Source organism: Ornithodoros turicata, chromosome 1 (assembly GCF_037126465.1).
Source record: "Ornithodoros turicata isolate Travis chromosome 1, ASM3712646v1, whole genome shotgun sequence".
Taxonomy (NCBI): Eukaryota; Metazoa; Arthropoda; class Arachnida; order Ixodida; family Argasidae; genus Ornithodoros; species Ornithodoros turicata.
Genome location: NC_088201.1, coordinates 179660944 through 179677632, shown reverse-complemented (window position 1 = coordinate 179677632; position 16689 = coordinate 179660944). Strand labels below are relative to the sequence as shown.

Below are 16689 nucleotides of genomic sequence, written 5' to 3'. Positions count from 1 at the left end.
GTCTATGCCTATGACCACGTATATTTATCTTCTTCTGACAAGGTGCAATAAAAAGCGCTAAGATCAATGTCTCACAGCCAAGTATTATTACATAAGCAGTCCACAGCGAATAGGAAATCGGAGCTTGTTGAGTTTGAGAGTTTGTTTCCAACGATATACATTCAACTAACGATGTCTACTGGTTGTAATGGAAATGCTGCTCTTTCCCTTCAGAGATAATGAGTGAAGCAACAAACCACAAAAAGTGGGTGTCCGTTTATTGACCAGCAACTTTGGCACATCCACGAGTTAATATTTTTTTTCTTTCTTGCTACTGTACAAGGAAACCGGTGGTTTGCAGAGGAAAAGCCACATCACCGTTAACACCCAGGGGTAGTGGGTGTTGGTATACAAATCCGGGATGCCAGAGAATTACAGGCGTTGGCATCACCTGCACTGGTAAAGGTGCAGCAGCCAAATTTACAAAGACTGGGGCGTTGCTTGTATTGCTCGGCGTCGCCGTAATAGCTGGAGCCACGCTTGGTCGAGAGTAAGGCGAGGCCTGCTGCATCCTACGCCTTAGTGGTGTCCGTACACGTCCAACTGCCTGCGCGCTCGAATCTGGAGGCGCAGAAACAGGTGCAGCTGCAGCGTTGGTCTGTAGCAGTGAAGGAGTCTCATGCTCTGATGGTTGAAAAATAGAAATGATATTGGCAAATATTGATGTTCTGAGGCTGGAACACATAGAAAGCACAAATACACAGACAGGCTCGAGTGCCCAAGATACTAATGGTAAAAGAAAGTCACTGAAAAGGTTAGTCAGCTGTAGGACTCGGTAATTGGGATACAGAAGATACATGCTATAGATATGATATAGTATATACAAAGATAAAATAGCTGAGACTCACACACACACATATATATATATATATACCTGGAACATTGATATCTTGCAGAGACACACTGTTTCTTGTCGACCCCAGAGCGTGTCACATCCCTACGCTGTGCCGATGAGGGCCAATCAGCTTGAAACGGCCGTCCAACATATGTATATCTTGTTTAACTCGCTCCCTTCATCTCTTGATATTTTTTCAGCATCATGTACATCATTTAGGCGTTATATCTCTTCTCATTTTTCGGAGATTTCTTTTCTTTGACTTTTTCAGATAATTTCCCTTTTGGAGTTGGAGTTTGACGGATTAAAAATTTCCCTTTTGTTGCAGTGCGATTGCATGTGTTTCTCACATTACAATGTGCGTGTGCTCGTTTCTCGTTTTCAATTCAAGTCATGTATTTTTTTTTTTCTTTTCTTCATGTACAGTCTGTTTTGTTTGTGTGCGCCAACATTAGGGTCGTCACGACCGTTCTTGGGCACCAGTAAAACATTATTATTATTATTATTATTATATAGACTACAAGTAATGAAGAGACTTGGGAGGCCGTATAAGGGATTAAAAACACTTGCTACTTTTATTACATTAATAATTAAGGGGGTACTAGAAATAGACTTACAGTTAGGGGTCGACGTTTCAGCAGCAGCGCTGCCTTCAACAGGACTAAAAAGCGTAAAAAGCTTTTTAGTCCTGTTGAAGGCAGCGCTGCTGCCGAAACGTCGACCCCTAACTGTAAATCTATTTCTAGTACCCCCTTAATTATTAATGTAATAAAAGTAGCAAGTGTTTTTAATCCCTTATATCCCTCCCAAGTCTCTTCATTACTTGTAGTCTATTTGTTTTCGCGTCCATCTGTACCCAGTTATACATTCATATATACCGTAATTTCACGCGTATAAACCGCACCGCAGATAAGCCGCAGGTCCCGTTTTTAGGAACGTTTTGAAAATTTTTTGGCAGATAAGCCGCACTCTCAGATGAGCCGTGGGCAATACGACGTGACTGATTTGTGCGACAAAGGAGACCATAGAGAAGGCCATAAACCCTGTGGTCCATACTCCGGGGTCGGCATGGTTTAGAACAAGGGAGGTCAGTTGTAGTGTTCTACCAAGATCGGATTGTGCCCTTGCTGCCTGTTTTTCTTGGATCGATGGGTCAGTGGCCTTCCAGAAGACGTGAATCACTGTCACCTCCCCTGTTACGCACTGCTCGTGCGTCAGCAGGGCGGTGCTGTTCCAGAGACACTGTTGGCACTTTCGTTAAAATCCGCGTATGAGAAAAATACAAGGAAAAATAATCATCAGATAAGCCGCAGAGGGCCTGTGAGAAAAAAAATCGCGCATAAGCCGCGGCTAATACGCGTGAAATTACAGTATATATTTATATATATGATATGTTTACAATTTGACCGTGCACTCCCAGCTGAGGACAGCTGTTTCGTTCTATTTGGAGCTCTTGAGCTTGGCGCAGGGAAGTGACACGATCTTGGGTCGGCGCTAACAGTGTGTCTCGGCGAGGCATCAGTGTCCCACGGTGACGATGCCACCTGTGGAGACCGCGGTGCAAGCCAGCAAGTACATGTACAAATGAAAAATAGACGAGAAATAGCCGAATATATGATTTAGATATGATATATATATATATATATGATAACTCGGTAATCCAGAAGATGTGAGTTCGAGTCCTACAGCTGGCCAACCTTTTCAGTGACTTCTTTCTTTCATCAGAGAGGACATGAGATGCTGACAGTCAGATTTTCTCACCGAAAAAAAATCGTACAAGCAAACAGCCACAAAAATTAAAAAACGCACCTGTAGTACCGCCAACTGCCATGGACGTCGGCACACGTGGTACGGCAGCCGTAACAGCACGCCCGCGGTTGGGTACAGCAGTGCGTCGTCGTTGAGGTGGTGCTGGCTGACGCCCCAAGCTCTCGTTGCGGGGCACTGGACGTGTGTGACACTGGAGCGCTTGCGTCCCCAAGAAGACGCGGCTTCTCGCTCTTCCGGCACACTCCAGGAAGTAGACGAACGGGTCGAGTCCCGTCCTCTCAACGTGCCTCCGCCACAGCTGTTCGTCCAGGTAGCTCTGGATATCTTTCCTCTGTGGGCCCCGGCGGTGAAGCGATCGTTTAAGAAGGCGCCAGGTCGACTCCATTGTTTTAGTGTGCACCTCACAATTTGGTCCCGTAGCCAATTGGCGCCGGTGGTTGACAACCTTGTGTACGTAGTATCTTGGTCTCCCGTGCCGTCTCCACTGCCGAGCGTCTTCGCCCAGAGTTCCGAGGTTCCTGTAGCCGCCCCAGGAGTCCGTGACGATGGTCGTCCCTCTCTCGACGTGGCGCTTGATGAGCGGTATAAGGGTGGCCTTGTCCCTCTTGTTCTTGGGACAAATCACAGCCCTCAGCTTGCCTCCTTCGTGCTGGGCATTTGGGCTTACTTCCCTTTCTACCATGCCCAGAACCCACTGACCTTTCCTGGCACGACCCTTGTGGTGCTTCCACTTGTCGAAGAGACTCAAGTCGACCTCCACGATCTTTCCCCTTCCGCCAATTTTACCTTCCGCCGCAATCTGCCTCTGAACGGCCGCGGAGACGACAGATCTGCACAGGGACAGCCAGCGAACGATCGTCTGATCCCCGATTGTTTTGGTGGCTCTCGAACACTCCAGGGTGACGTACTTGTACGAGTGTTGATCGTGGGCGAAGATGTGCATCAGCTTCAGGGCGAGCTTCAGTGGGATCTTGTAGTTCCTGAACACGGAATCATGGAAGACGGACTCTCCCCAGTTGTGGCCGTGGTTCCTGCACCTCCACCTCGCCGTCCCCTTAGCTGGGCTGAACAGCGTCGCGGGGCGACCGCACATTCTGCAGCGCATGTCGCTACGCAGCGCACCTTGCTCCATGAGCCATCTGATCACCCCGGGTTGACCTAATGCAATTTCGTAGAAATCGGGAGGAATAGATGAGCACCACTCTACGGTATCCGTGTTCATTTTGAAGACTTTTCACTTCAGAAATTACGAGACCAACTATCCTACTTTGCGATATCCACTGTACACAAACCTCGTTACAACGAAATGCGATATAACGAAATAATTTGGATTCCCCGGCAGAGGGCCATAGAGATCAATGCATTTTAACTCCCGCTACAACGGAACACTTCCTAGCCGCCGCCTCGACACAGGGAAAAGAACGAGATAAGGTTTATCCAGAAGATGTGGGTTCGAGTCCTACAGCTGGCTATCCTTTTCAGTGACTTTCATCTTTCATTGTTAATTTCTTAGGCAAATTGAGGCTTTGTATGTATTTGTCCCTTCTATGTTGTTCCAGCCTCAGAACATCAGTTCTTTCATGTATGACCCCAACGCCGATTTTAGGGTCACGAAAACAAAGGGCGCAAGCAGTGTCCTGTTCCCGCGGCAAAAGGTGGCACACGCGATGAGCTTCGGGAGGAATCTGGTGCCTACAAAAGGAAGTCCCAGTCATTCGAAGGATAGCGATTTTTCTTCTGAGGCTTCTCCTTTTCGCGCTGCTTTTGAACTGTCCGGTGGCAGCCAAGTACAGGACGAAGGTAACAGCAAAGAGCTCGAGACGGAAGGTGTCATCGCGTGCGCGTGGGGAAACGCTTCGTTCGCACGGTGACGTAAGTCACGAAATCAGCCTACGGTAGGTGATTTTCTTGACGACGACAAACGTGCCGTAGCGACGGAGAGCCTTACGGAAGACGCACTGCCATAGACGTGGAACGCCTGCGGAATATATTTCAACACAATATGGAGAAAGCTGAGGAGGCTATGGCGGCGTACAGATAATGCGTGACACCTCGTCTTCTAGGCCAACATAGAGTCACTAAATAAGCTACGCTTCAGAGTATCGACACTGAGTTCCGAGAGCGAGCATGCGCCATCTTGTTTCCGCGCCACGCCACCCACATGCACGATGCCATCTATCGTGCGCGGATGAAATGTTCCTTTCGTTTGCAAGCAGCAGTTGACGGCCTTGAGCTTACAGTGACATCCTCGGGACGCTCTGGTTGACAATACATGGATTATCGCGCATCAGTCATACACCCTTCTCTATCCCGGGAACTAATCACTATAATGGTGTGCGTGAACGCAAAAAAATGAACCGCTTCCTTGTGGTCGACAAAAGTAAGTGTCACTCTTATAAGTAGGCAGTGACTTTCTCGGATGAGACCCGATTCTGCCCGGTTATTCTCCCCCCCCCCCCCCCCCCCGAACTTACCTCCGAGCAGTTCGGGTTAAACCAGACTTCTCCCTGAATTCCAGCCACTATGAAACCCTCAAGGGACGTTTCCACTCAAGACAAAACAAAGGTGACACATTAAGAACGGGTCACTTACGCTCCCAGCAATACACCCATATGTGTAAGCACTCCCAAAGCAGCACAGCATCTTGACCCAATATTGGACCGATATTCGCAATGTAGGCCCAATATCGGGCCAACATGCTGTCTATGCCTTCAGGGATTAGCGCTCGTAGGTCTCCCCCCTCCCCTCCGCCAAAAAAAAAAAGATTAGGAAAGGACTTAATATACAAGATGAGAAACACCCGATATCACTCGAAGGCACAATTATCGCATGATTTGTCCCAGATTTACATGTTTAAAAATAGCGCCCGATTTTTACCCCCCCCCCCCCCGAATCTGAGAAAGGCATTTAACCCGAAAAAGTCACTCCCTACTTATAAGGGGACGAAGATCTTCACTATTGACGATACAGACATCAAAAAGCGTGGATGACCGCCGACATATTCCAGAAAAGCATTGGCGATGTTCACGTTCGTAGGGTTCGGGACTGGGTTCGGCTCAATGCCGCAAACGATGTGGACCGAGTCATGGCTGAAGAGACGAATGCAACCAATGCAATTATAACACATTTTCTACTCTGAGATGCATAGATACTTGCCCATAAGCTAAAAATTTCCAGACGCGAATGAGCCTCATGTCCCTGGCGTCTCGTTACCTGGCAAGGCCTAGCGAGCCATGACAAGTGCCCTACGCAGCCAGTATACACAGCCATGCATGAAGCCCTCATTCAGAGCAGCTTCCTTTCCTTTGAACTGCGCTTTGTTCAAACCAACTTTTGGTTTCTGGGAGTCTGAACTGACGGGATCGCACTGAACTAACAGTACGATAGATTGTAACTTCACAGCTGATGCACTCAATGCGAATGGGCTCCATCGGAAGGGTCTTTGAAGTTCCTCGTTGATGTCAAGACAATTTATCCCCCCCCCCCCCCCCTCTGCTTCCCTCATCTTTCCTAATACAGTCGACCCGCGTTTATCCGGACGGCTTCGTTTCCTGTGGAAATGTCCGGATGGAGGGGGAATCGAATACATGAAGCACAAAAATCCAGAGTGATCTTAAAAGGATATCTTTATTGACCATTACACAGAAAACTTACTTTACTGTAACTTACTTTCGTGTAACGTGCAAAGTCGGAAAGGGAGAAAATTCTTCCTAGCAACACCGTCTTTGTGTCAGCAAAAAGGAGGCCACGACCAGGGTTCTCGACCTCGCTTGACTAGGTGTGGGCCAAGCGTCATTCCTGGACAATGACCGGATAACTGAAGCAAGCCGATTGTTGGGCATTAGTCACTTCTGTTCCCTGGAATTCTCGTCCGAGTCCGGAAGCTGAAGTCCGGATAAACGAGGGCGAAATACGTGGGGAGAAATCCGTCCCCGTGCTTTTTTTGTCCGGATAGCGCAGGATTCGGATAAATGAAGTCCGGATAAACGCGGGTCGACTGTAATAATTAATTCACAATTATATTATAATAACTAATTATTATTACCATAATTTTACGCGTAGTAGCCGCTGCTTACGAGTCCCTCTTTTTTTTTTTTTTTTCATAGGTGCTCTGGACTATTTTACCTGGTATTTTTTCCCTACCCTGGTTTTAACGAAAGGGCCGACAGTGTCTCGTGTTTTCTGGGACAGCACAGCACCCCCCTGCGAATGCCCAAACAATGCGTAACAGGGGCGCATCCACATTCAGGTAGACTGACCCCCCCCCTTGTTGCCTTCCGCCATGCAACTCTAACCAAAGTAGTTACAGCGATTTGTGTCTTCTGGAAGGCCACTGACAGGCGTTCCATGGAAAGCACGCAACAAGGGCACCATCTAATAGTAGTAGAACACTAGAAATGACCTTTGACAGAATGGCGTAAATGCAGGCTAGCTGGTGGATAAATTCCATGATAGGCAAGCCTGCCTATCTTGGTAGAAATGACCTCCTTTGTTGTACACCATGCAATGGACCACAGGCTTTATGGCCTTCTCTATGGCCTCCTTTGTCGGAAGACCCCGTTGATGTGATATCCATTTTCACTGCATTGAAGTCACTATTGATCTTGTATCTGCGTCACTGGCTTACCGCACGAATTAGCTGAGTCCTTTTGTCCGCAGCTTACCTGCCAGAAAATTTTAAAATTTTCCTAAAAACCGGCCCTACGGCTTGTACGCGTAAAATTACGGTAATAATAATTTCCCAAAAACAGTAATCTGACAGTAAAGGATTGGTTCACAATGTAACGCATCTTCCCACGCTTCCCTTGGAACGACAACTATGTCAGGACCATAAGCTAACATGAAGCCTCTAGAACGTGTAATTTAAGAAAATTTTGGCTCGCTTTTCAAACCGCAATATTTCCGAGTCAGCGTCGAGGGAGGCGCCGGACTACATCCCGGGACGTTGACGGGAAGTGATATTCTACAGTCGCCGACCGATTTTTCGGAGATGCTCGATTATTCGGACTCGTTCGCCGAACGGCCTCTGGTCCCATAGAGTTCATGTATAAGAACGTCCAAAATTTCGGACGCCGTGCAGCTCCGTCGCTCGATATTTCGGACTCTGTTTGCCCAACCAGCGAATTTCTCTCTTGGGGTGACGGAAAATATTGGTATCATCCGAAATTCGTATCAAAAGAAATCAACCAACTAAAATATTGAGCCAAAAAATAGGCAGTGTTGATTGTTCATTTTCCATTCCTCTGAGTAGAAGAGGTTTTTGGCCAACAGCCCAGCATGTGCTGTTTGTCCGCGAGTCTCTCGACAGCGCTGTAAAGCGAGCTTCACCTACAGCACGCATGCGTTAGGTGAAGCCGACTTGCGGACTTGATGACGGCGGTGCCTATGAGAGTGTACATTTACGAAATGTCGCTTCGGGAAATAGAAGCTGATATAATCACGCAGAGCTGGAAGCGCGTTAGGAAAGCATCGACAAATTTTCCAGCCTATTAGGGCTTAGTAAAGTTTACTTTGAAGCGAAATTCGTTTCAAGCATTCGTTTTTTCGAAGCGAAAAAAAAGAAAGAGAGGACTCCGACTTAACGTAACAAATAACTTTAAGCAGACGTTTCGCCTGTCATACGACGGACATCATCAGTGCAAGACTGAGCGCTCAGTCTTGCACTGATGATGTCCATCGTATGACAGGCGAAACGTCTGCTTAAAGTTGTTATTTGTTATGTTAAGTCGGAGTCCTCTCTTTCTTTCGTTATGTCATCTCCCGGCATTTGGAGTATTTTCGCGAAATTCGTTTTTTCGGACTGCACGATTATTCGGACTTTTGCGCGATTCCCACCGAGTCCAAAAAAATCGGACGGCGACTGTATATTATATTATGTTTATTATGTTTGCTGAAGGCAGTTCTACGACTCTCAGGGGCAGACTCCTGCTTTACAGGCGTTAAAGGGGCACTAAAACGCAAAAGCGACGTGCTCTCAAATGAAAGTCCGTGTTTCAGTTAGTATAACGCAAACAAAATTAGCTCACACAGCGCTATCGTTTAGAAGAAAATGCAATGAAGACAGGGCCGTCTTTGGAAGCAACGAATGGCATCCCCAGGAGGCAAAGATTGGTGGCATCCATTGAGACAGCAGGAGAAGCGCTAGAATACGTATCGTGGGTGTGTGGATTTGGAATGGGTCCTATCGTAGTGTTCCGTATGCGCACGATGCGCACGGCATGATGCGCACGGCATGATTTGCACGGCATGATGCGCACTGCTGCAGTTTTCAATGTCGATTCACTGAATTTTAGCCCACAACAGTTCACACGAATGTTCCACTGACAACATTTACATCCTTCGGACAGCTACGGTAGTCCGCTTCGGAACGCGCACTATGTTTTTCACCGGGACCTCTCCACAGCGTGGCACGCGCAGCATGGACTAAAAACACAGACGCACGAGCTGAAATGACGTTCACTGCTCAGCGCCAAAGCAAGAAAGAGTCCGGTATAATTTTGATTGTAGTAGCTCCGTAACGGAATCAAAGTTTCGAATTACGATAACAAGTACGATAACTTGTTTTTGCATTTTAGTGCCCCTTTAAAGGAGTACAGAAGGCCATCCAAAAAAATTTCAGATTAAGACATCTGATGAAAGCGTCTGTGTCATTTTACCGAATAGCGCGAAAGGTTTTGATGTGTGCAATTTGTTACCCAGAAAAAAAAACTCACATAAACATGGCTCCGCGCGTTCACCCTTAACTCACCACTCCAGTTATAACGAGGATGAGGAGGTATGATGCCACATCACCGATGACGGTATAAGGAGAACTCGTTTTGGTTCGCCGGTCAGTGGGGGTCAGCGCCTTGTCCCTTTGCCGCCGTAAACCTGTTTTGCCAGTTCTCCCGGAGAATTGGGGATAGAAGGAGCGGCTGAAGCATTACCGAGCAAGGAGAAAGGCTTTATCAGAACCCTGAACAGCCGAGTAGCAGACGACAGCGGAGTAGCAGACAACATTTCTCTAGACCAAGCGAATATAGCGAGTAGCGAGCGTTCTCCTTATAGCATCAGCGCGAGGTTCCAGGCAGATCACAGGCTGGTACTGCTCTTCACCGCCGTTGCGCACGGTCGCTTTTTGCGGCGTATTTTAAATTCAATTTCTGCAATAATTATGATTCTGTGGTGCAAATTACTTCGCATGGTGCATCTTATTGGCCTACTTAACAGTTTTATAGCTAGAAAACTGGGTGTTAAAAATGACTTCTGCGCAACTTTAAGTCATTGTAGTAACAGAAATGAAAACTTTGCACTTGCTTCCTCCACAATGAAACGTCATTACAAAAAGTGGGCGAAAAGGTGAGAGCGACAGGGGAGCTCACGTGGTACGTTGCGTTCGGAACGCAATACTTTTATAACATTGTGTCACAGAGGCATAAGCGTTCGGATGTGCATGTTTAATAAGTATTAATCAATTGCATTAAGCATTGCGAGTTTCTTCAAAAGACTTGTCCTCCTCCGCGGGTGTGAACTCGGGTTCTCCAGAAACCCATGCAAGACTACCGTGGCTTCGATAAAAGAGATAGGGCGCAGACTAACTAAGATGATCGATAAAAGAGATAGGGCGCAGACTAACTAAGATGATCGATAAAAGAGATAGGGCGCAGACTAACTCCCTCCGTGAGTTGTTAGGTATTTAGGAGGCTTGGTGTTATTAAATCATTACTGTATCTGAGAACTCTTGTGCTTGTCTTCGTGTCCCGTGTCTCTCGGTTCCTTCATTACCGTGGCTGTATTGCCTGCCTCCACAACTGGAAACATCATCTGCTCTGCAGTACGTCTGCAACTGATGCTTCAAATATCCAGATAAAGGCAAATTGTGGACAAAATCGGCACAATTTTGTCCACTGTGAGTGTGTCCCTAGTAAGCAAGAACGTGTGTTGGAAAGCCGAAAACGGAAAATTGAAAAAGTGTCTCTGTTGCATCCCGTCTTTTGTGCACGCCCAGTGGCCTGTAAGCAGGTGTTACCCTAAAAACACGGGTCCCTATGCACACCCAGTCACTATGATATTTCACTTCTAAATCAATTGATCATTTTGTACCACCTTCGGATGTTGAGTCATGGCTGCGTCTAGCACAGTCTCGCTCCGTCAAAATTGCAGTGTTGTAGGGCTCCGTTTGCACTTCTATCATCTGATGTTCATCTGAACAGTCGTCAGGAGGTTCTTCTTTGATGTGGCACATTCCAACTGTCTCCCCTGAGGCAAAACGAAAATACGAACAACTTTAGGGGGAGTCTCATCACCAGGGGGCGATACTGTACCTCCCCCCCCCCCTCCCAACACAAAAAAGGGGAGAAATAAGCCACATTGTAAAACTTCTTCACAGTAAGTCTTCACAGTTTATCACAGTCCCCTTCTGGAATCTGGTTATGGTTCTACTCACGACATCTACTAGAGGTTTTCCCGGCGATTTTAATCCAAGCGCCATCGAAATTAATCCACGTGCCATGCAAACTTTATGGGGCACGGATTAATTTAGCTGGCACTCGGATTAAAATCGCCGGGAAAACCTGTAGATTATAACGACCGTGCCATAATCATCAACCCGCATGAGGAGCCCGTCCGCACGATCCACTAGGGGTGTTACTCGTCGGCCCGCGAGGTCTGCATCGTGATTGGGCAATGGAAATTTGAATTTTGAACGTGCAGAAGCAGACGTACGAGTACCGAAGCAGACGACAGCAAGAGCTCCTACGAAAACGCGTAGAATGATGATGATAATCAAGATTACAATGAAACATCTTCTGTGGAATATCCACCACTTGTACAAAAATATTACGGTAAGCTGAAGTACAAAGTGTTGTAGAAGTTGAGGAAGCATTAACTGGGCCGATGAGCGGCACCACTGCTAGCTTTCAAATGTGGTGCTGGGAAAGGGTGCCCATGATGTGGTCGTTGTAATCCAGTACGTAGGTCGTGGTTCTACTGCAACTTATCCGTACATGTTCCATGCAGGAACATGTTAGTTGACAAAATGTTGCTTCAAACGAGATAGCCAGACGTACGACGCCTACCCCCCAGAACACTGCACGGAACATTGACTGTCTGAATGACTGGAACATGGCAGTCATAGAAAAAGTCAGGCAACGGCAGGATGCGAACCGCACAACTCTCGATTTTTCGACGACTGCCATTTTTCAATTGTTCATGTTCCCAGGAACATTGGTCTTTGTCTGTTGTGCATTTCAGCCTCGGGACTAGTACTTTCCAGCATGTGCACCCTCTGATTACATACTTTACAAAAACCCTGTTTTGCAATAGTTTCAATAAAGTTTTCCAACAGCATAGTTTGTAATAGTCTGCAATGACACTTTGCAATAGGGTCATTCCATGCCAAACGTCCCAGACGTTGCGCTCGACCATCCCCGATTTCTGTCAAATAAACTGTGGTTGATTGTTCCCATGCAGCCAATGTACTCCCGGCTTATTTTTGCTGGAAAAAATTTTTTCGCGCCGTGGCCGCCTCTTGAAGATTGCGATTTGACAGCTATTGTTTGATTTGTAACCTACCTGGCAAAAAAAATTCTAGCAAAATAGCTTTTGCGGGAATTCCAACCAAATCTCTTCTGAGTGAAGGCAAAGCATAATACTTTCGTGCCAAGACCAGTTGAAGGTTGATGGACACTTTTTATCGAGAGTTCACGCAGAGAAAACTGAAAAATTTTCGGGAACTTTTGGAATTTTTTACGCATCTCTGCAATGTTTTCAGAGCTATTTAAACTGTTTAGCGCTGCTGTGCAGGAGGCATAGAACGTGCTAAAAATATTTTGAGGCGCGCAGACTTGGAAGAGTACGCAGAAAGAAATGATGAATTTCGGAAATATTGCTTCTTACCACATATTCGGATGTCAATTGCACACTGAGGTGGTCCTGATAAAGATATGAGACAAATTGCATTTGATACTGTGCCCCTTGGACATTTATTTTACAAAGTTTCATCGAAACACTTTTTGTTTTAGCAGCGAAAAAAAAAATGTTTAACTTGACCAACCCCCGCACTTATCCAGCATTGCACCTCAAGGCTGCTTCACCCGAAGACGCATTGTCGCAGCTGCTGCCAAACACACACAGGAGCTTCCCAAACCAAAATGCGTTCTTCAGCAAAAAACAAACAAACTAAACAACAAATTAAAGAAATTAATCTTCAAAGCTTCAGGTTTTCATGGGAACGGCCTACTGCAGCGACCCAGTTCAGTAGGAGCACTGGGCCCAGGGATGAACTTCGGTGACAACGGGCACTGGCGAGCTATTTAATAACCATAATCTGTTCGAGCAATGACGCACACAGCGCTAACTAACACTCACTCTACAGCGCCAGGCAATAATGGGTGGAGGGGAGGGGATATGTTTAATGATTATAAAAAAAAGGAAGGGAAAGGTTAGTCATGATGGAGGCTTGCTATTCCCAAAAGCAAAGAGAAACAAACAAATAGGAAGGAGGAGGAACGGATACACAGAAAGTTATGGAGAAACACAGAAAAAAAAACAGACTCTCCTTCACCAGTCGACAACAACTCACAACTCGACTCTTCAACTTCACTCTTTCGGCTATCACCAAAGAACACAATAAGAGAAGGAAAGATTTAAAACTGTCCAAGTGACGTCATTGAATATAAGGAGCCAGCTCTGGAGCAAGGTGTCGCCTCCGATCAAAGTGCCTCTCCTGTATGCGTTTGGCAGTGGCAGCTGTGATGCGTCTACGGATGAAGCAGCCTTGAGGGGCAATGCCGGATGAGTACGGGGGTGGTCAAGTTCAAATTTTTTTTTTTCGCTGCTAAAACAAAAACTGTTTCGATGAAACTTTGTAAAATATATGTTCAAGGGGCACACTATCAAATGCAATTTGTCTCACATTTTTATCAGGACCACCTCAGCGTGCAATTGATGGCTGAATATGTGGTAAGAAGCAATATTTCTGAAATTCTTGATTTCTTTCCGCGTACTCTTCCAGGTCTGCGCGCCTCAATATATTTTTAACACGTTCTATGCCTCCTACACAGCAGAGCTAAACAGTTTAAATAGCTCTGAAAACATTGCAGAGTTCCGTAAATAATGCCAAAAGTTCCCGAACTCTCCCAGTTTTCTCGGGGCATAAACTCTCGATAAAATGTGTCCATCAACCTTCAACTGGTCTTCGCACGAAAGTATTATGCTTGGCCTTCACTCAGAAGAGATTTGGTTGGAATTCGTGCAAAAGCTATTTTGCTAGAATTTTTTTTCGCCAGGTAGGTTACATGTCAAATCGCAATCTTCAAGAGGCGGCCATGGCGCGAAAAATATTTTTTGGGCAAAAATAAGCCGGGAGTACATTCGCTGCATGGGAACAATCAACCATAATTTATTCGAAAAGACATCGGGGACGGTCGTGCGCAATGTCTGGGACGTTTGGCATGGAATGACCCAGTAGCATAGTCTGCAATAGCATACTTTGCAATAGCTTTGGAATAGCATAGTTTGCAAAAGTGTGCAATGGCATAGTTTGCAATAACTTTGGAATAGCATAGTTTGCAATAACTTTGGAATAGTATCGTTTGCAAAAGTGTGTAATAGCATAGTTTGCAATAACTTTGGAATAGCATAGTTTGCAAAAGTGTGCAATAGCATAGTTTGCAATAACTTTGGAATAGCATAGTTTGCAAAAGTGTGCAATAGCATAGTTCGCAATAACTTTGGAATAGCATACTACGCAATAGTTCACTGCAGGAAGTTCCTCAGGAATACTTCACAGATAGCATTCACAACCCGAGTGCATGGCTTACAAAACTTTTACTGTAACAAAAGGAAAGTTAGATAGCAAGCAAGCTGGTGGTGACGATCCATGACATGAAAACCCGAGATGAGATAGAGGACGATAACAGACAAACACAAACACTGTCTCAAAACTCAGCTCAACTTACAAGCACAACTTACTTGAGCTGAGCTTGAGACCGTGTTTGTCTCTTATCGTCCTCTACTTCGTCTCGGGTTTTCAAGTCACGGATTTTTACTGTAACTCTCACCTCCAAAAGCCTGTAAAGCAGGCTCGTTGCAGTGCTGTTGCTGTATCTGGCCCTCGTCTGGTAGACATGGAACATCAGGAGGTTCACATTTTACTCTCGTGAGCTGATAGCTGAACTTTGGGGGCAGCTCCATTTATGACAGCCGTCAATCTCTGATGGGCTGGAAATTGGTGACTCAAATGCACAAGTATCTCTCGGCTCTTCATTAACGCGAAGCAGACACCCTTTATCCCTGAAATGACGTCAAACAGACAAGTACGTTGAGAAACAAATAATACGTCAACGGCTGTCGTATGCTCAGAGAACGTGAACACGCTAAGCGGTGAACCTATTAAACTGCACACTCACTTTTCCTAGGAGCATGGCACGTGTTTAGCTCTTCGGCATGTCCATCGGTCCCGTGTAATAAAATGTGAGTGTCAGTGAGATGTTCTCGGCAGGATCACTTGTGGCCATTGCTTATTCTGGAGAAAGAAGCATGATACCTGTATTAGAATACTTCCTAGTTGAGGAAGCAACGTGTAATTTGTGCAATGGGTAACAACGTGGACAACCGTATTTAAACTGTCATTATGCAAAAAATATAGAACTGTCAGTGTGTCTCTGCAAGGCCATCTTCAACTACACAGGTTAATTAGTTTTTTTTTTTTTTTTTTAATAAACAGTAAAACAGTCCGAAATCGGACACCTCCCCATTGCACCAGCAGGCTCTCATTGAAAATACATGGGGACAAAATTCTCTATGTGTCTATGTAGTTTTTGGATTCCAAAAAGGGGTCCTGTCAGTCTACATTGTAAGTATTCTTTAGCGTGAGCACTTGTAATTGGTTTATCTAGAGCCTTTGTACATGCTCTGCACAAAGGCAATCAAAAGTGGGCTGACGATTCAGAGACAAGTCCTTCAGCTTAATTCCAGGTGGGTTTAAACTCGCAATCAAGCAGCACACTGCTCGAAAGGCTCTGAAGGTAACACCATTGACTGGAATCCGCACGGGATTGAATCTACCAAAATTAGCAATAATTATCAGCGAAGAGTGAGTAGAGAGGTACCAGGTGTCACATATGACTATGAATTGAAGAAGGAGGGCATTTCTGGCGACACAGCTGTGTTCTTTTCCTTTTTCTTTTTATTTGTTTCCCTCGGACACCTCCCAAAGTAGGACACATTTCGGCTGCACCGCGGGTGTCCAAGATAGGAAGGTCTCACTGTATTAATAACGAATTTCGATGCAGCTTGCATAACTACATTCAGGAATGCAGATGTCATGGTCAAAATCGAGTGGCGCTCCTAATAAGCTACGTAGACATGGCGCCCCACATTTACAAGGTACCACACTTCCAAACTCTCAAAGTGCAGAGTAAGGACCTGCCGTAACGACTGCTTGTGTACTACTAAACCATATGTACTAAACCTTGGAACCACTTGTATCAAGATGGAAAGTATGTGTTCAGACGCTTGAACGCAGAACAAGGGACAACAACACAAAAAGCCTCAAGTGCCGAAGAACAATGAACGAAAGAAGAAGTAGCACTGAAAAGGTTGGCCGACTGTAGGACTCGACCCACATCTGCTGGATTACCGGTGCGAGTCCTACAGCTGGCTAACCTTTTAAGTGACTTCTTCTTCCATTCATTACTTGTATACCTGCAAACTTCTATCTTCTATTGATTCTCCCATTCAATGCTTCCATTGCTGAACGTTGTGTGGCGGCATAGTGGTTGGATGCAGCCACGCAGCCGTGGATGCGTGAAATACAATAATATGCCTAAGACTAATAAAATCGCAGATTATGGCACAAAGTTTGAAGAAAGTCCATGCAAGAAAGCCAACACTAAATTTACGTTAATTTTCATATGCGCCATTGAAAAAACGTAATCATTCACGACGGTTATCGTCGTCTGCTATGGTCATACGCTATGTGGTATGTGCTATGGTCATTGATATATTGTTATTGAAGACACTACAGAGATCAGTTGTAAATAAATAGTGCACACAGCGCTTAA

The 16689-nt window shown here is 45.7% G+C and overlaps 1 protein-coding gene across 2 annotated transcripts; it reads right to left on the bottom strand.

Annotated features, from left to right (window-relative positions):
* Nucleotides 1-240: 240 nt before the first annotated feature.
* Nucleotides 241-16420, bottom strand: LOC135378848 (uncharacterized). 2 transcript variants are annotated; one of them, XM_064611984.1, is made up of 6 exons: nucleotides 16331-16420; nucleotides 15034-15149; nucleotides 14686-14917; nucleotides 10730-10882; nucleotides 2684-3802; nucleotides 241-663 (listed from the first exon to the last, which is right to left on the bottom strand). In XM_064611984.1, exons 3-6 carry the CDS (start codon nucleotides 14816-14818, stop codon nucleotides 311-313), a joined length of 1758 nt encoding a protein of 585 aa, XP_064468054.1. In that variant the 5' UTR covers nucleotides 14819-14917; nucleotides 15034-15149; nucleotides 16331-16420; the 3' UTR covers nucleotides 241-310. The 2 variants fall into 2 exon arrangements, with proteins under 2 accessions (XP_064468054.1, XP_064468053.1); XM_064611983.1 differs by lacking the exon at nucleotides 16331-16420 and adding an exon at nucleotides 16098-16303.
* Between the last annotated feature and the right edge of the window lie 269 nt (nucleotides 16421-16689).